Below are 19789 nucleotides of genomic sequence, written 5' to 3'. Positions count from 1 at the left end.
TCAGGAAACAATCAAAATACACATTACATTTGGTTTTTCTCCTCTAAAAATTTATGTCAGACTCTAGACAACTAACACATTACAGTATTCTGTTGTTTTAAAAGAGATACTTGAGCGAGGCATCGAGATGCAGGCAAGTGATCTGACTGCGCTGAAATTGGGTCATGAAATTTGGCAGTAGTTTGAAGAGTTCCCCTTTGAATTTGTATAACTGACACATGTAATTAACATTTGCTTCAGCCAGGTGCAGTGGCTCTCGCCTGTAATCCCAGCACTTGGGGAGGCCGATGTGGGCGGATCGCTTGAGCCTAGGAGTTCAAGACCAGCCTGGGCAACATAGAGATCCTAGCTCTAGAAAAAATACAAAAAATTAACTGTGTGTGGTGGTGCATGCCTGTAGTCCCAGACACTCAGGAGGCTGAGGTGGGAGGAATGCTCAAGCCCCCAGAGGGCGAGGCTGCAGTGAGCTGTGTTCACACCACTGCACTCCAGCCTGGGCGACAGAGCAAGACCCTGCGTCTGAAAAAAATAAAAAGTAGTTTGCTTCAATACCAGGGTTACCTTGAATGTAGCCAAAGAGATTTATAATATTAAAAGGCAAAACGAAATGCATGTCTACCTAAGTGCATAGTCTGCCTGTTGCCAGCTCAAGTTAAATTCTGTTCAGCAAAATTTAGGAAATATCCATGAAGAGTCTTCTGTGTGCAAGATGTTCTACTGTTGGGAAATATAAAGATGAGCCATGTCGTACCTGCATGCAAGGAGATTCTATTCTGATAGGGATTGGTGAGAGAAGGTGGTGCTGGGCTGGGGAGAGTCTGAGACAAGGTGGGTGTATTCCAAATGTGTCCTGCATTAGAGTCGCGTCTGAGTTCCCTGAACGGTCCTGCACCAGGCATTTGGACCTCTGCGCCCTCAAGCACTGTGGCCGTCACACCACAGGAACCCCAGAACAGTTCTTCTCAAACTTTGAGGTGCTTGCACATCATCTGGGGATTGTGTTAAGATGAAGATGCTGATTCTATAGGTCGGGGGTGGGGGGCCTGGGATTCTGCATTTCCAACATTTCCCAGCAGCATCCGCATCACCCCGGAGCTTGTTAGAAAGGCAGGATTTCGTTAGGCGCAGCGGACCTGCCCAATCGAAATCTTCAGGTTAACAGGTCCCCGACATTCACGTGTACAACGTTAACGTTCGAGAAGTGCCGCATCACAGCAGTTTTCTCCATCCTGGTGGCACATTATCATCGCCTGGGATGTTAAATACATATATACAGGGAGAGGGGCCGGCCCACTTCAGATAAATCAACTCAGAATCTCTGAGGAGGGCCTAGGCAGCATTCTTTTTAAATTTTATTTTAAAATTTACATACAGTGAAATTCACTCATTCTTGTGTACAGATCTGTGAGTTTGGACATATGCAGAGCATGGAGTCATACAACCTGCAACCATGCCATCCGGATACGGACTTCTTTCACCCGCCTCCTTGAATCCGTCATGCTACCCATTCATAGTTCACTGTTTTCTGTGTTTATTGTATTGAGGCCCCAGATGATTTACAGGGTGGCTCGGCTGAGAACTGTTTCTCTGAACTGGTGGTTTTCAGGCAGAGACTTGCCCCAGAGTCACTAACGGAACTTCTTCAACACACGTCTGGCTAGCCCCACCTGCGGAGATCCTGATGTCGTGCAGTGCTACCCAGACCTGAGCCACATGAAAATCATCTGGTGAACTCAACTGATTCCCTGTCTACACCCTGATGAAGTAGATCAGAGCTGGGAATAGGACTCAGGAATCAGCATTTTTTTTTTTTCAGACGTAGTCTCAACTCTGTCCAGGCTGGAGTGCAGTGGCACAATCTCGGCTCACTGCAACCTTCGCCTCTCGAGTTCAAGCAATTCTCCTGCCTCAGGCTCCCGAGTAGCTGGGACTACAGGCGCCCGCCACCACGCCCAGTTTATTTTTTATATTTTTAGTAGAGATGGGGTGTCACTGTGTTAGCCAGGATGGTCTCGATCTCCTGACCTCATGATCTGCCCACCTTGGCCTCCCAAAGCGCTGGGATTACAGGCACGAGCCACTGCTCCTGGCCAGGAATCAGCATTTTAAAAAAGCTCCCCAGGTAATTGTCACGTGGCTCGAGTTTGAGAAGTGCTACGTTAGTAGTTTGTGGTGGGTTCTAGGCATTGGGAGGGGGTCCCCTACATGATTCCGATGAGCATCCCTTAGTAAGAACTATCAGTCTTAGGACAAAATCTAGACTCATAACCGGGTCTCGGACTGTGTGTTTTCTCCAGGCTCTACCGTCCTCTGCTCACTCCTACTCTCCAGGGACATGGGTCTTCTTGCTGTTCCTGAAGTGCTCCAAGTTTGTTCCAGCCTCAGGCCCTTTCACTAGCCTTCCACATGGCTGGCTTCTCATCTTGTAGGTTCCAACTTCAGTGCCACCATCTCTGAGATGGCACTTTGTGACCACTCCGTCTAACTGGAACTCTTTGTTATAACCTCTGCTATATTATTCTTTTATATTATTTCTTTTATAGCACTTATTACAGTTTGAAATGATTTGGTTTACATATTGTTTATTACTCATGGTCAGTTCTCCTCACCCATTGGGATGGAAGCTCCATGAGGAACCTTCCCTATCTTGAATCTCAGGGCGCAGAATGAGCTTAGCTGTCATTCAAAAATACTTGTTGGAAGAATTAACCAATCAATCCCTCCTGTAGAATACTGAGCCATTCCTTATTGTCTGTCAAATCAAAACCATCATTCCTAACTTTCAAGACCTACCACTAGCCCAGTCTGCTACTGATCTCATTCCTCTCACTTCTCCATCTGCCCGGGATTATTTTTGTACTCCTCAAGAGTATCCTAAAACCTGAAAAATCCTGTTTTAGCCTGCCGTGACATCATCACCCTGGCCTCTGTTTCTTGTACTTGATATTTTTGTCACCAATAGTGCTTTCTTCCTTTCTCTCCCCCAGTCTTTACCTTTCCTTTAAAACATTGCCTAAGGCCGGGCGCGGTGGCTGACGCCCGTAATCCCAGCACTTTGGGAGGCCAAGGCGGGTGGATCACGAGGTCAGGAGATCGAGACCATCCTGGCCAACATGATGAAACCCCATCTCTACTAAAAATACAAAACTTAGCCGGTTGTGGTGACCTGAGCCTGTAATCCCAGCTACTCGGGAGGCTGAAGCAGGAGAATCACTTGAACCCAGGAGGCGGAGCTTTAAGTGAGCCGAGATGGCGCGACTGCACTCCAGCCTGGGTGACAGAGTGAGACTCCGTCTCAAAAAACAAAAACAAACGCTGCCTAAGGCTCCTTCTTCAGGTTTCCACCTGGGTCCCATTAGGCCACAAAGCAGGATTTGCTTCACTCGTCTGTATTACTGGGCAGAGGCCACTCCATTCAGTTGCAAGTCTGGATGACTATTGGAGTCACTAAACAGGGATAGGAACTGGATCAATCAGTGCTTTTCAACCCTGATTATCCAAGCCAGAAAGATCAGAGTATCTCAAAGTGGAGTCCTGCCATTGCTATTATTATGTTTTTTAAACGCTCTCTACGTAAAGGTTAGTGAGGGTTGAAAGCCCCAGACTGGATAATCCACCAGGTTCTCCTCCATCTCTGAGGTCTGGGAGTGTGCAGGGCACTCGCACTGGGGAGTGGATTCTTCGGCTTTGGAAATCTGTTCTTCTCTCCTTTTCCCTTTGCCTTTTCTGGATTTAAACCTCCTACATTCTTGGCCGGGCGCGGTGGCTCAAGCCTGTAATCCCAGCACTTTGGGAGGCCGAGACGGGCGGAACACGAGGTCAGGAGATCGAGACCATCCTGGCTAACACAGTGAAACCCCGTCTCTACTAAAAAATACAAAAAAAATAGCCGGGCGAGGTGGCGGGCGCCTGTAGTCCCAGCTACTCGGGAGGCTGAGGCAGGAGAATGGCGCAAACCCGGGAGGCGGAGCTTGCAGTGAGCTGAGATCCGGCCACTGCACTCCAGCCTGGGCGACAGAGCCAGACTCCGTCTCAAAAAAAAAAAAAAAAATAAATAAACCACCTACATTCTCTCAAGAGCCTTTTTTTTTTTTTTTCCCCCTTCTTCACTATGTCATTATTGATAAAACTAGGCAAGGAGTAGATTCTGGGGTTCTGAGGAGAGTCGGGGAATGGTGGCAGAAGAGGTTACAGTTGTTTAACTTATTCTGTCACAGGGAGGTAGCAAGCAATGTGGCCAACTGCAAAGAGCACTAACTCGGGATCTGTCCTTGATAGCTAAATGGCTATGGGAAGGATCTAACTTCCGGCCCTGTATTTCCTTCTATTAACATAGACATCATAATTCCTACCCGTTGAATGTGAGTAGGAATTTCACTTTCTCTAAGCAGCCTTGTCTGAGCAATCCTCTTCTACCTCATTATTCTGTCATTGCATCTGGCTATCTTCATTTCTAGACTGCAACTTAGACTTTCGTGTACCTACACTAGAAATTCCATTGCGAGTGTAGACCGTACCTACACTGATGTGTCCACACAGCCAGCACAGGTTACACTTCATAAGTATTTATTGAACGACTGTCCGAACATCTTCCCTGCCTACGCTCGGTGTCTTTTGAGGCATCAAATGGGTGAATGTGCGCGAAGTGCTGTGTGAGCTGTAAACTTCCGTTCAAAGGTACAGCATTGTTACTTTCAACACTTTAAAGAAAGAACAAATGTTACCTGCAGATTGGGATGGATGACGGCAGCAATTTCTCCATTTTCATCCCTGGGATAATCAACTTTCTCTATAATTTTGTAGACCTCAATGGCACAGGGAGGAAATTCTTTTCCTATGACAAAAGCAATATGTATCAATGGCAACTAAAAAAAATCTCTGGGCCGGCCGCGGTGGCTCACACCTGTAATCCCAGCACTTTGGGGGACCAAGGCGGGTGGATCACCTGAGGTCGGGAGTTCGAGCCCAGCCTGACCAACATGGTGAAACCTCGTCTTTACTAAAAATACCTGGGTTGGGATTATCCTAGCTACTCGGGAGGCTGAGGCAGGAGAATCTCTTGAACCTGGGAGGTGGAGGTTGCAGTGAGCCATTGCACTCCAACCTGGGCAACAAGAGCGAAACTCTGTCTCAAAAAAAAAAAAAAAAAAAAAAAATCTGGAAAAAGGGAAGTTGATAATGTAAGGAAGAAACAATAATAACAACAACAACAGTAACAAAATGAAGACAGCGATGAGGAGAACAGATAACGTTTAGTTAAGGATGTTCATAAATGGTACCAGGCCAAAAGATGTCCTTGAATGATTCCTGTGAGCACCCTGTCCACAAACACGCCGAAGACAGAGGCAGAAAACAGAACTGAAAAAGCCAGTTGGGGAGAAAAAGAATCTGGGTCTCGGGGTCAGGAGACCTGGGCTCTAATCCCCTGGCTATGTGGCCTTGAACAAGATGCTTAACTTCTTGAGGCTCCCTTTCTTGACCTATCAAATGAAGGTCTTGGATAGTTGATCTTGGAGGACCCTTCCAGCTGTGATGTTTTATGACTGCATATTTTCAGGAGGAGTTCCAGAAGCTAAGGTGCTTCAGTCTTGGGCTCTTTTTCTTTCTTTTCTTTTCTTTCTTTCTTTCTTTTTTTTTTTTTTTTTTTTTTTGAGATGGAATCTCGCTCTGTCGCCCAGGCTGGAGTACAGTGGTGCGATCTCGGCTCACTGCAACCTCCACCTCCCGGGTTCAAGCGATTCTCCTGCCTCAGCCTCCTGAGTAGCGGGGACTACAGGTGCCCGCCACCGCACCTGGCTAATTTTTGTATTTTTAGTAGAGACGGGGTTTCACCGTGTTGGTTAGGCTGGTCTTGATTTCTTGACCTTGTGATCCGCCTGCCTCAGCCTCCCAAAGTGGTGGGATTACAGGCGTGAGCCACTGCGCCTTGCCTCTTTTTCTTAACTAAGTACATTAAACACTTGGACAGCTCCTGAGTAATGGGATCTTGCGATGCAAGATCTGCAAGATCTGTCCAAGCCTGCTGGGGTGGACACCAACTTCCAAAGATGCAGCAACATCAAACAACCCAATTCCTAGAAACTTGGAAAAGGAGTAGTTTACATACATACCAGGCTGTCTCTGAGCACACAGGGTGAACTTTTGGTCCAATGTAGGGCCCATAGCGTGTTATGGTCACAACTCAAAGGAAAGCCTTCCTTTGCCTTTAGAGCAGAGTTAGAATGGAGATACCCAGTGATCACTTCTGTATCAGTTAGCTTCTGCTGCATAACATGCTACCCCAGAATTTAGTGGCTTCAAACAACTACCTCTTAATTTAGTTCATGATTCTGTGGGTTGGTTGGAAAGTTTCTTCCGTCTACACTGGCTTTGTGGATTTTTGATTATTTTGCTTCTGCCTTTGTGGTAAGCTGACAGCTCACCTGGAGGCTGGATCCTATGGGATGGCCTCACTCTTATGTCTGTCAGCTGGAGTTGTGTGACTGTCTGTTAGGGTGCCTGAGTTTTCCACCTCAAAGGCTTTCACTATCCAGCAGGCCAGTGTGGGCTGTGGCACATAATGGTACATGTACAGGGTTTCCAAGAGCAGGAAGAAAGCAAGCTCCAATGTGCAGTGCTTTTCAAGCCTCTTCTACAGCACAAAACAAGTCATGTGGGCAAGCCAGCTATTCCAGGAGTGGAAAAATAGACTCTTTCTCTGAACAGAAGGATACGAAACATCACAGTGTCAGGATGTGGATGCAGGAAAGGGAAGAATTAAAATCTACCACACCTTCCGAGATGAAGATGGGAACTTACCAGATCTCATTTCTTTAAGCCAGAAAGCTCCATAGGAAGAAAGTAAAAACTGATAGAACACAAAGGAGTATGTTTTTGCTACTTACGGTTGGAAGGAGTCTTGAAAGCCTAACTTCCATCTATGTTTGAGTATTCTCCGTATCATTCTGGCCATCTTACAGCCGCAGAAGTAAGATGACTTCTTACAGCCTCACAAAGTGTGGCCCGTTCCATTGCTGCTCAGCTTTGTTAGTAAGAAACTTCTGTCTCGCCGGGCGCAATGGCACAGGCTTGTAACCCCAATGCTTTGGGAAGCCGAGGCAGGCAGATTGCTTGAGCTCAGGAGTTTGAGACCAGCCTGGGCAACATGGCAAAACCCCATCTCTACAAAAACCACAAAAATTAGCTGGGTGTGGTGGCGCACGCCTGTAGTCCCAGCAACTCAGGAGGCTGGGTGGGAGGATTGCTTGAGCCCAGGGGCTTGAGGCTCCAGTGAGCCATAATTGCACCACTGCACTCCAGCCTGGGCAACAGAGTGAGACCCTGTCTCAAAAAAAAAAAAAAAAAAAAAAAAAATTCTGTCTCTAGGTAACTTTATCTCATTGATTCCCTTCTGCCCTCTGGGTCACAGAAAATATGTCGAATTTCTTTCCAATGTAGACTTCTTTCTTTTCTTTCCTCTTTTTTTTTTTTTTTTTTGAGACAGTCTCACTTTGTCACCAAGGCTGGAGTGCAGTGGTGTGATCTCGGCTCACTGCACCCTCTGCCTCCTGGGTTCAAGCGATTCTCATGCCTCAGCCTTCAGAGTAGCTGGAATTATAGGTGCACGCCACCACATCCAGCTAATTTTTACATTTTTAGTAGAGACGAGGTTTCCCCATGTTGCCCAGACTGGTCTCGAATTCATGACCTCAAGTGATCCACCTGCCTTGGCCTCCCAAAGTGCAGAGATTACAGGCATGAGCCACCGCGCCTGGCCAGGAATTATTCTCAATATGGTTTTCAAGCTCTTCGACATTCTCAATGCTCTCCTTGGCTAAGTTCCTCTTTATAGATGTTTCTCCTGGATTATGGATTCAGAATTTATTTATGGTTCTCAAGTGTTGTTTATGCAAGGCAGAAAAAAAGACCATTACCTCCCTTATTCTGGGATTTTTTTTTAAACATAAGAACAAAACTTTGTCCCTGATGTTGTTAACCTTAAATATTTGGTTTAAACAATTGTTAAAGATTGTCAGGACTTCTTGGGTCTGCCTTCTCAACCAGGATGTTTTCCTGCTATCTTCCTGCGACCTGTCACTTAGGTAAGCATGTCACATATGTCTTTATCCAAGTCACTAACTACAATTCTGAGTAGCACAGAGTCAAGAATGAAGCCCTTCTACACACTTCTTGAGACTTTTCACGTGGCGGCAATGATTCATTTGTCAGCATTCTTTGGATACGAGTGTGCAGTTGAAAATCCACCAAGCTGGATAGTCTAAATTAATCATGGTTGACAATTTCTGAGTTGCAGAATCCTTTGCTTAAGTGAAATGTTACACAGAAGAGCTCTAACATACAGAAGAGCTCTAACATACAGAAGAGCTCTAACATACAGAAGAGCTCTAACATACAGAAGAGCTCTGGCTGAAGCAGAGATGAGGGGTAGGGTGTTCTAGGAACTGCTTTTCTCCACCCTTGTGATAGGGTTCTGCGGACCATGATCTGAAAACCATGTTTTCCACCCAGATTTGTGGCCTTCTATCTGAACGTATCACTTCTTAACATGTTGTAGTCCTACACTTACTATTCAAAGGGTTTATTGTAAATATGTTGTGATCTTTTCAAAACCAGTTTCATTAGACAGTATAGAACCTGACCTCAGACAAAGATGGTAAAAAGCAGACTTTCAGTTTTCATGATTTTGGACTCAAAGGATTCCCAAGCACAAAAGGAATGTCTGTGATCACAGTAGGATGCACAATCTGAGGTTAAGGAATTTACTCCCCACAGACACCGAAGTGCATACCAGCTCTGTTACTATAATTGCCCATTCCTCAACAATTTCAACTCAGTCTGTTGGAATAATTGTTTACATAGAATGCCTCTTTGATTTTAAGCACTTATTTTCCATTTTAAGTAAACTTATTTTTTATAATTAATAGACTTTTTAGTGTAGTTTTAGATTTATCAAATGAATCAGCAGATAGTACATAGAGCTCCATATACCCACCTCATCCACCAGTCCCCATTTAATTAATTTTTAATTACAGAAATAATACAAAAATACATTATTCTTATTGAATATAATTAAGACAAAATTAGCCTGGGTTTTCCCTCCCCTCCCTGGTAACCACTGTTATCAGTTTGGTGTGTTTTCTTCTAAGACTTTTCCTGTGATATGTTAACATATATATGTATCCTAGAAGGTGATGATGATGATTATTTTAAAGCCAGTTGGCATACTGAATGTCTTGGTCTGCAGTTTGCTTTCTGCTAATTACCAATGTGTTTAGAAGATTCTTCCATGTGAGTTTATTTAACTGTCCACCAACAGGTGGACATTCGTGCTGTTTCCATTCTTTTGCTGTTATCAATGATGCACGATAACAATCTTTGTAAACAACATGTTGCTTGTGCTTGTGTTTCTTTGAGATGTGGAATTGCTGGGTAATAAGATTGGTGTGTTTTAAGAAGTGGATGCTGTAAAATTATCCTCTAAAATGTCTTTACCAACTTATATGTTCACTTATATGTTCACCAGCAGGTAATCAGAGTGTCCCCTTTTCCTACACATTTACCAACGCTTGATACTGGCAGACTTTAATATTTTCCCAACCTAATGGGGGAAATGATTTCTTATTTTAATTTGCATTTCTCTAATTACCAGTGATGTTGAACATCTTTTCATATGTTTACTGGGCGTTTGTATTTTCTCATGTTTCTTTTCTTTTTAAAATGGAGATTAACAGGAAATAAGGATTTAATGTGGAGTCTTTATTTGGCAGCTGCTTTTCTTGAATGTGTCTATTCTGGCCATTGAGGAATAGCTGAAGTGAATAAAAATTTTAAAAAGCAGTTCATATCATTAGCATGGCAAATTTGACCCAGGTTCCAATTGTTATTGAAATGTTTGGTGGTTAAGTTTGATGACGTTGCCTTCATTACTTACTTACCTTCATTGAAATGATGTATAAAATCGAGAGCATGTTTAATCATTTTTCTCATTTGATCCAAGATATCAGCTCTCAGAACCCCTTGAGGCTGAGGACCAACTTCTATACCTAGGTACAGAAGGAGAGAGAGTCACATTTATATCGGTATTAAAATATATTATAAAACTAAGCATTTTAATGTATCAAAATGTAGGATTATGTTATTAAAAATTATTAAAAAGGCAAACCATGTAGCATTATGGAAAATATTTGAGACATAATATTTGAGGCAAAACGTAAAGCTGAACATCTACATGTTCAAATTAGATGCACAGTGAATAAAGACTGGGAAAGAACGTGGAAAAAATCAGTGATGTTAGAAATAGGAAACTCTTGTGGCCTTTTTTCTTTAAATTTCCTTCAATATTGCTAAAATATTTAAAAGTCATAACATAGTAAAAGAGGTGAACAAGTTTATGCTGACAAAATAATAGGTGGACCTGAAGAGAAACTGTTAAGATCTAACATTTAGCTGTGACGGGAGGAAGGACATCTATTTTTATAGATTTCACAGAAATCCAGACTAGATGAATCATGGATTTCAGTCAATATGACAATCTATGTGATCCTTGAGCAACTATTTTGCCCTTAACATAACAATCCATCCTAACACAATAGTGCAATGGTTTTAATTTTTTTTTTTTTTTTCCCCGAGACGGAGTCTCACTCTGTTACCCAGGCTGGAGTGCAATGGTGTGATTTCTGCTCACCACAACCTCTGCCCCCCAGGTTCAAGCGATTCTCCTGCCTCAGCCTCCGGGGTAGCTGGGGTTACAGGTATAGGCCACCATTCCAGGCTTATTTTTGTATTTTTAGTGGAGACAAGGTTTCACCATGTTGGTCAGGCTGGTCTCAAACTCCTGACTACAGGTGATCCGCCCTTCCCGGCTTCCCCAAGTACTGGGATTATGGGCATGAGCCATTGTGCTCGGCCTGGTTTTAATTTTTTGCAGGAAAAACTTGTGTTCATTTCTTCTAACTCATATGAAATGATGCCTATACTATTCGGTCTACTTTGTATGGCTGTTAAGCATCCATCCTTATACCTACAAAACACTCTTTAAACTACTTTTGTAGACCCTTCCTTCCTGTTCAAGTCTCCCACAAAGTCATCTCCCCAGTCACCACCTTCTCCATTTGTCAAACCATTTACCAACTGCACTGCCCTCATTCTCTTCCACCCATTAACATACTGCGTTCTTTTACACTCATCTTGTTTTCACCCGCTTCTGTTATTTGCCGCTACACAAAATCTTATCATATTCTCTTGCATCATTTTTTATTTGTTGTGCTTAGGTTTCTTGCATATATGCATGAACATATATTTAAGTATATGGTGTCGTAAATGTGGCTAAGGTATGCATCTGAGAATAAATGACGTATACAAACGTGAAAAAGTGTGTTTGTAGATATGTCTGTAGGAATACTATAGAATACGTTGTTGTTTGCCTACCCCAAATCCATTTCACCTTCCTCCTTTTTCTAATAGAATCCTGATTTTAGTTGGGCTTCCAATCTTCCAGATAGGTAAATTTTTCTCCAGTTCAAGAGTAAATGTTGAATAGTTTAAGTCAATCATAGTAATCCCCTAGTCAATGATTTAAGAATAAAGGAATCTTTATTATAATGTACAAAAGTATCAATACTTGAAGTAAGGAATTGGAGTAAGCTAAATATCCAAATATAGGCAATTAGCTGAAACGAATCAAAGGCTTAGCAATAAGAGATACAGATCCTGTTTCTCTGTGACACCAAATAAAAGCTTAAGATTTCCAAACTTTCAAATATCAATCTTGGGCTATGATATTTGTAGGCAATGCTACTCTTAGCCAGAACAAACATCTGCTCGTATGTTTGGCTCTTACAAGTTGAGCCAACTCTTTAAAATATTTCAATAGGAAGGAATATTAAGCTCATTGTAAATAATCAGAAATGTTATATGTTCTCCTTCCAACTTTGCTGTTTTATTGGGAATTTTTTATATCATGCACTCATTGGAAAAAAGCATGTTTAACATTAGAGAGGCAATCTTTCTGAGTCAACATTTTATAATACGCTAAGAATATTACTGCATACAAATTTTGCTTTAACTTCTAGTAGGCACCTACAAGGAGCACCTTTGTACTCTGTTCCCAAGGCAGAAGAAATATGACAGGATCATTCTAGGTAAACCTTATTCTGGAAAGAAGCAGTTTGCTGCAGCCACTCTTATGATCATCCAAACACACACACACACACACACACACACACACACACACACACACACACAAATACGGGAGAGTGACTGGATACAGCTTTCTCCTAACTTTCTCAGATTAACCGTGGTCTCATTTGAGACTTAGAAAAGTTATTTGTATAATTATTGTTCATTCAGTTCCACACTGACTGCCGTAGCCATGTCCTACAATCTAAATATTCTGCTCTGATATGAGATCTTGCATCGAAAAGTTAATTTTTGGTTCGGACAATAGGACCACCAAAGATGGCCATATAAAGTTCCCCTTGTTATGCACAAAGTATCAATACTTGAATATCCAGAATAAGTTTAGATTTTTATTTATTTATATTGTTGGCCAGCCTGCTTTTAAATTAAATTACTCTTGGCTAAACCATCTGAGATTTAACAAAAAATATTTTCAGTTGTAATTTTAATTGTAGTGTAGTCTGCCGATAATTATGCTAATGGGACGCTCAGGAAAGATAATGGAATAGAGAAGAAACAGGGTGTTTGAGAGTGTGGGGCTGCATGCTGGAAGTTACCAGAAGGTAAAGATGAAATCGCAGCCTAGTAACTGGCAGGATAAACAAGTGAATAGATGACAAACAGCTAGTGACACGTCTGTTGCAAAGCAGGTGGTAAGAGGGATGTGGAGACAGGATTCGTCATGGATCTTTTGCATTTCTGCAAGTCTCGTGAGCAAGACATGGACTATTTTTGTTCCAGATGATCTTTTCAAGGATGTCTGTATAGTGAACAGCCTTGGAAGTTAGGGATGGGGTCTTCCTTGGGGCAAAGGACACTTGTGCCTACTGCCCATTATAAAAATGAAGGTTCGCAGTTGGACGTGGTGGCTCACGCCTGTAATCCCAGCACTTTGGGAGGCCGAGGCGGGTAGATCACTTGAGGTCAGAAGTTCGAGACCAGCCTGGCCAACATGGTGAAACCCTGTCTCTACTAAAAATGCAAAAAATTTGCTGGGTTTGGTGGTGGGCACCTGTAATCCCAGCTACTTGGGAGGCTGAGTCAGAAGAATCGCTTAAACCCAGGAGGCAGAGGTTGCAGTGAGCCGAGATCACGCCACTGCACTCCAGCCTGGGCAACAAGAGTGAAACTCTGTCTCAAAAAAAAAAAAAAAAAAAAAATGAAGGTTCCCTCAGCTCAGGGTTTCTCTCCTAGAATGCAACCACTGGCATGGATAGCTGCCATCTGGCTCTCTACATGTCACCCTGTGGGAACTGGAGCTTGGGGAATGGTGCAGAAATGCTGACACTCTGCTCTTACTACTGTCAATAATCTATTCTTTGTCTCTGTTGTAGGAGTCTTGTGTCTTCTACTGGCATCCACTCAGAGGTACTAGGCTAATGGTTAGCTTGTAAGTCGGGTAAAATTTCTCAGATCTTTGACAGGTCTTAATAAGGAGAGGGTCAGAAAACAACCTGGAGTAGGTCACTGGTAGCACAAGTACTTTGGAGAAACAGATCCCTTGCCTTTCTGATCCAGTCAAATCTGACCACTCCGGACAAGCTCATGAATGTATGTATTACCAGTGTTGGATGGCTAGTATTTTTTTTGTTTTTGTTTTTTTTGAGATGGAGTTTCACTTTTGTTGCCCCGGCTGGAGTGCAACAGCATGATCTCAGCTCACTGCAGCCTCCACCTCCGGGGTTCGAGCCATTCTCTGGTTGGCTAGTATTTTATACATGGTTACAGTTATAGAACCTGTGTGGGAAGGAATGGATAAGTTTGTATGAGTCTGTGTGGGATATGTGTGAGTAAAACTATGAATGAGGTACAGGTGTGATGGCTCATGCTTGTAATCCCAGCACTTTGGGAGGCCAAGGTGGGAGGATCGCTTGAGTCAGGAGTTTGAGACCAGCCTGGGCATCATACCGAGATCCTGTCTCTACAAAAAATGAAAAATTAGCCGAATGTGTTGGCACGTGCCTGTAGTTCGAGCTACTCGGGAGGCTGAGATGGGAGGACTGCCTGAGCCCAGGAGGTCAAGGCTGCAGTGAACTGTGATCATGCCACTGCACTCAGCCTGGGCAACGGAGTGAGAACCTTTCCCAGAAAAAACAACAACAACAACAACTGTGAATGATGATCGTGTGTGTGTGTGTGTGTGTGTGTGTGTGTAATTATGTACTTACTGGTAATTTGAGCTAATATTTAATAAACATATATTAGTAGCCCACAGAAGCGGGTAGGGAACAGAGAGTACTAAGATACATGGAGAACACAGTGTATCAAGCATGGCATGTCATCAGTTAGGGGTTTGGGGCCTTTGTATATGATATTCTGTTTTCCTTAAAGTGTTGTCTGAGGACCAGGACTGGTCCACCAATTGTTGGCTACTAGTCCCAGGCAAGATAAGTACAGATGTAAAAGTAAGTGTTTAAAAACTTTTATAGCAATTTGACATTGCTGCAACATTCAAGTATGTGATCGTTTTTCTAGAAATTCATTTTTAAATTATATTTTACAAAAGTATTGCTCTATAGCAGATTGGAAATAAACAATGGCCTTTCATCACAGATAATTTCCTTTTTTTTTTTTTTTTTTGTTTGTTTGTTTGTTTGTTTTGTTTTGAGGCGGAGTCTCGCTCTGCCGCCCAGGCTGGGGTGCAGTGGCCGGATCTTAGCTCACTGCAAGCTCCGCCTCCCGGGTTTACGCCATTCTCCTGCCTCAGCCTCCCGAGTAGCTGGGACTACAGGCGCCCACCACCGCGTCCGGCTAAGTTTTGTATTTTTAGTAGAGACGGGGTTTCACCGTGTTAGTCAGGATGGTCTCGATCTCCTGACCTCGTGATCCGCCCATCTCGGCCTCCCAAAGTGCTGGGATTACAGGCTTGAGCCACCGCGCCCGGCCTCATCACAGATAATTTCAAGACACTTGTCTAGAATCCTGTTGCCTGCTCTCAATTTTTTTTCCTTTCCTCCCCCAAACACATACACACAACCTCAAAATGGATCCCACTTCTTCGGGCCTTCTGTGATCCATCAGGACTGGGTTAGGTCTTTCCTGCTTTTCCAGTCTTCTGTAATTGCCCCTGTTTAGCATTTATCACTCGGTGCAGTGATTACTTGGTTACCTGTCTGTCTTCTCATCAGATACGAAGCTCTTTGAGGGGAGACTGTGTGTCTTGCTCATTGTTCTGTCCCCCACACCTAGCACAGGGTTGGTCTCTGGTAGGCACACTATAAATATTAGTCAAATGTACACATTTCTGGAGTAATTAATGCTGTAGAGTGGGGTCAGGGAAAGTTCTATAGGAGGTGACAGGTGAACTGAATCTGGTGAATGAGAAGAATTGTGCCAGACTAAATAGAAGGGCCAAACATTACAGCAAAGGGAACATGAACAAAACCAGAAAGCTGCTCAGTGAAACTGGGGAAATTTGCTACAGTTAGAGCTTGCCTGGAACTAAATTCTTGTTACTTGACAATTATAAGCCTAAGGATATGGAAGGTCGCTGTAAATGTTTTTTTTTAAAATAATTTTCTCAGTCGGGCACAGTGGCTCACACCTGTAATCCCAGCACTTTGGGAGGCTGAGGCGGGTGGATCACCTGAGGTCAGGAGTTTGAGGCCAGCCCTGGTCTACGTAGTGGAACCCCATCTCTACTAAAAGTACAAAAATTAGCCGGGTGTGGTGGCACATGCCTGTAATCCCAGCTACTAGGGAGCTTGAGGCAGGACAATCACTTGAACCGGGAGGTGGAGGTTGCAGTGAGCTGAGATCATGCCATTGGGCTCCAGCCTGGGTGACAGAGCAAGACTCTGTCTCCAAAAAATAAAAATAAAAAATAAATTTCTCTGAGTTTCAGCTAGGACATATTTTATTGAGTTATGACAATGGGAACTATGACTTACCCACAGGATACTTGGCTATAGAACGGGTGGTTGCGTATTTGAGGGAAGGATGCTCAATAAGGTAAACATAGCAGGGGAGTGGAGCCAAAGAAGTCTGAAAAAAAATCGAAAACGTCTTTCTTATTATGTAAAAACCGTATGTTTTGTTCTCTTTGCTTCAACGGGGTCAATAATACCTTCAGTACGTTTTACTTCATCAACTAAGATTGGCAAAACAGCTTTGTGAAACACTGTAAAACCCAATGTTGTTATAGCTTTGGAAACATACAAATAAATTATACAATATAAAATTCATATAAAATTGAATTATCCAATGTCTTTCCAGGTAAAATGTACATTAAGTAGTTCTCCAGAACCATGATCAAAACGCATGAAATAAATGTTCTTTCTGAATGGATGTGGTGATTTTTGTTTCATCACAGGTTACACTAACTATTTAGCTTGGTATTGGTTTCTTAAAACAATCCTGTTTCTCTTCCTGTGGTCCAGCTCTCTACAAATGTTGGCTGATTCCCGTCCTCCTGCTCATCTGCATGAAAACGGAAGACAGGCCTCTTTGTTTGGATAACAAAAGTGTCAGCGATACTGCTTCCATGTCTGGCTACCAAAGCATTCAGCTCTCTCTTCAACAGGCAACGAAGAATAGCTGTATTATGATCTCCTACCAGGACCACTACCCAGTTATTGTCCAAAACTTAAGGGAAACAAAACTAATAATCTTTACTACAGGCTAGGTATCAGGCTAAATGCTTTAAATACTTTATGTCATTTACGGCTTTGAGTGCCCTTATGGGTAAGTGTTGTCATGACACCAATTTTATAAAATGAAGGAGGCAAGGTTTTGGGAATGGTGCGTTTTGTCTAAGTAAGGGAGGAGACTACCCCCATATCATCTTATGCCCAATTTCTGCCTCCAAAGAAAGAAGAAGTAAAAACTACAAGGCAGAAATGAAATCCACAGGCAGACAGCCCAGCACCACACCCTGGGCCTGGTACTTAAAGATCGACCCCTGACCTAATTGGTTCTGTTATCTGTAGATTACAGACATTGTATAGGAATGCACTGTGAAAATCCCTATCTTGTTTTGTTTCGATCTAATTACCGGTGCATGCAGCCCCCAGTCACCTACCCCCTGCTTGCTCAATCATGACCCTCTCACACGCACCCCCTTAGAGTTGTGAGCCCTTAAAAGGGACAGGAATTGCTCACTCAGGGAGCTCGGCTCTTGAGACAGGAGTCTTGCCGGTGCCCCCGGCCGATTAAACCCCTTCCTTCTGTAACTCGGTGTCTGAGGAGTTTTGTCTGCCGGGTTTTGTCTGCCGCTGGTCCTGCTACATAAGGTTAGTGAAGGAGAAAGTGAGGATCTGAGCACAGGCCACACTCTTTCCTCTCGATCATCCTCGCTCTCAGGAAAGAAGGCTAGTACACAGAAATAAGCATACAGTTCCTTATGTGTGTTTCTGGTTGGTTGCTATTTTCTAGCACATTTTCTCTGAGATTTCTGAGCCTTAAAATGATTAACTATATGAAGCACTGAAAGATTAGATGTGTTCTAGGGTGTCTAAATCAAATGGGGACGAGGGCAAGACTGAAGGGAGGCAATCTTTTTATCACTGGGCTTTAATCGACATTGAAGGGCTATTTCTTAAGTTTCCTAAAACCTTGTAATTGAGATGCCATACCATTTAAAGTTTTAATACTAATTTTACTTGGTTTTGACAAATTGACCATACCATTTACATTTTTAATATTAATTTTACTTGGTTTTAATAGCCCACAATCTGATGGCTGTCTGGATAAAATGTGTAATTTTATAGACCCAAGAATCCACAAGTGTTTTAGTACTTTGTTAATTGTGTTTATTATTTTACTTATTTCCTCTCTTTTTCTCCTTCCTCTCACCACTGCCTCTGTGTTCTGGCAGCACCCTTTCCCCCAACCACAAGCCTGGCTGTGGAATAAATCCCATTTCTCTCGCACCTTCCCTCGTAACCGTTTTCTGATTGTTTCACATCCGTAGTTGACTTAAAAGGACAAGTCCTTGGCTAACTTATAAATTAATAACATTAACCTTACCTTAATATAATGAAACATCTGAATTAAAAAGTTATTCCTGGAATCTTCAAGAATAAGAGTGCACCCCATGTTAGAAGTGGTGTTGTGAAGGTCAAAAATAATGTCATAGGAATCTTCACCATCTTTTGGACCAAATAAATGATATATTTCTTGAGCCCTTCTCACTTCATATGGCAAATCTTCTGACATTTTTTTGCTGTTATAAGCGGAAAGGAAAAGATTACCAATATCTGTGCCTGAGATAATATAAACATATAATAAGAACACAGTGTAAAAAGAACCCGTTGCCAAATCTTTAATATGAAAAATCTGTGTGGGAAGTAAAACCTTACCTGAAATGTTTATATATGAAAAATTACATTCTTTTTCTTCATTTGATTCCATATAACTAATGTTGCATTGGCATGCTTGCAAAGTAATATGTTCATTTATGTGGTTGGTAGGACATATCAAACAGAATTTGTCATTTGATTTCAGTCTTGAACACGACCATTAATTTAATGAACAGTTTCTTAGTAGTTATGGTACACTGGGTTATTTATTATGGGACTAGAGCATCAAATGCATCTTTTTTCACCCTACTTTAGCTAATTCTAGTGCACAAATGCAGTCACTTAGGGGCTCACATAATCTAAGTAGAGATCCTTTTAACTTTTTGAGACAGAATCTTGCTCTGTTGCCCAGGCTGGAGTGCAGTGGCCCAATGATGGCTCACTGTACCCTCAAACTCCTGGGCTCAAGCAATCCTTCCATCTCAGCCTCCCAAGTAGCTGAAACTACAGGTGTGCGCCACCATGCCCCGCTAATCTTATCTTTTGTGGAGATGGAGTCTTGCTATGTTGCCCAGGCTGGTCTTGAACTAAAACTGCCTTTGCAAAAATTATAACTGAGACAGCAGTTATTACAATGAAATAGATCTAATCTGACTCCTCCTTGCTTCTAATCTCCAAGCTATCCTTGTTTATGCCTGGGTGTAAACTGAACTAACTTTGGGAGGAACTTATAGTTTAACTTTGAAACAAAGACGATGACAGCCTTTTCCCAAAACAAACCCCCTTCCTTCCTGGGGACTAGACTGCCTTTGCAAGACTAACAGATTAGCCACAAGATTAGAAATTATGGTTTAGGAGTCATGCAGCTGGAGGCCGCAAGATTCTGAACCTTCTGAAATTGCTCCTGGGGATAACACCACTATTGTAAAACCTAAGATCAGGGCTTGAGATATTTTGTAAACCCTGAATTGACAGATCAGCTGGCACCACCCAGATGGATAAACTGGCTTATCTGGTCTCGTGGTCCCCACCCAGGAACTGATTCAGCGTAAGAGGAGAGCTCCAACTCCCTATGATTTTACTCCTATCTGACCAGCACTCCCGACTCACTGGCCCCTACCCACTAAATTATCCTTAAAAATTCCAATCTCTGAATTTTCAGGGAGACTGATTTGAGTAATAATAAAACTTTGGCCTTCTGTACAGCCGGCTCTGCGTGAATTAAACTCTTTATTGCAATTCCCTTGTCTTGATAGATCAGCTCTGTCTGGTCAGCGGACAAGGAGAACTTGCTGGGTGGTTACAGAAGTCTTGGCCTCAGGCAATCCCCCTGCCTTGGCCTCCCAAAGTGCTGGAATTACAAGCATGAGCAG

General features: G+C 42.8%; 2 protein-coding genes across 9 annotated transcripts in view; one reads left to right on the top strand and one right to left on the bottom strand.

The window, feature by feature from the left end:
- LOC105471893 (spermatogenesis associated 22) overlaps nt 1-19789 on the top strand; it is a 68172-nt gene that overhangs the window by 14384 nt on the left and 33999 nt on the right. The window lies entirely within an intron of this gene.
- Nucleotides 1-19789, bottom strand: part of LOC105471922 (aspartoacylase) — a 36893-nt gene that overhangs the window by 10919 nt on the left and 6185 nt on the right. For 4 of the 7 annotated variants that reach the window (XM_071082141.1, XM_011724770.3, XM_071082145.1 and 1 more), the window contains exons 3-6: nt 18145-18340; nt 16068-16161; nt 9936-10043; nt 4725-4834 (exon numbers count right to left, since the gene is read on the bottom strand). In XM_071082141.1, coding sequence (XP_070938242.1) covers nt 4725-4834; nt 9936-10043; nt 16068-16161; nt 18145-18340 — 508 coding nt within the window. The other 3 variants (XM_071082143.1, XM_071082144.1, XM_071082142.1) reach the window with 3 other exon arrangements.

The sequence above is a fragment of the Macaca nemestrina genome, chromosome 17, assembly GCF_043159975.1.
Source record: "Macaca nemestrina isolate mMacNem1 chromosome 17, mMacNem.hap1, whole genome shotgun sequence".
Lineage (NCBI taxonomy): Eukaryota > Metazoa > Chordata > Mammalia > Primates > Cercopithecidae > Macaca > Macaca nemestrina.
Note: the sequence above shows the minus strand (reverse complement) of the source record. Positions and strands in the feature narration are given on the sequence as shown.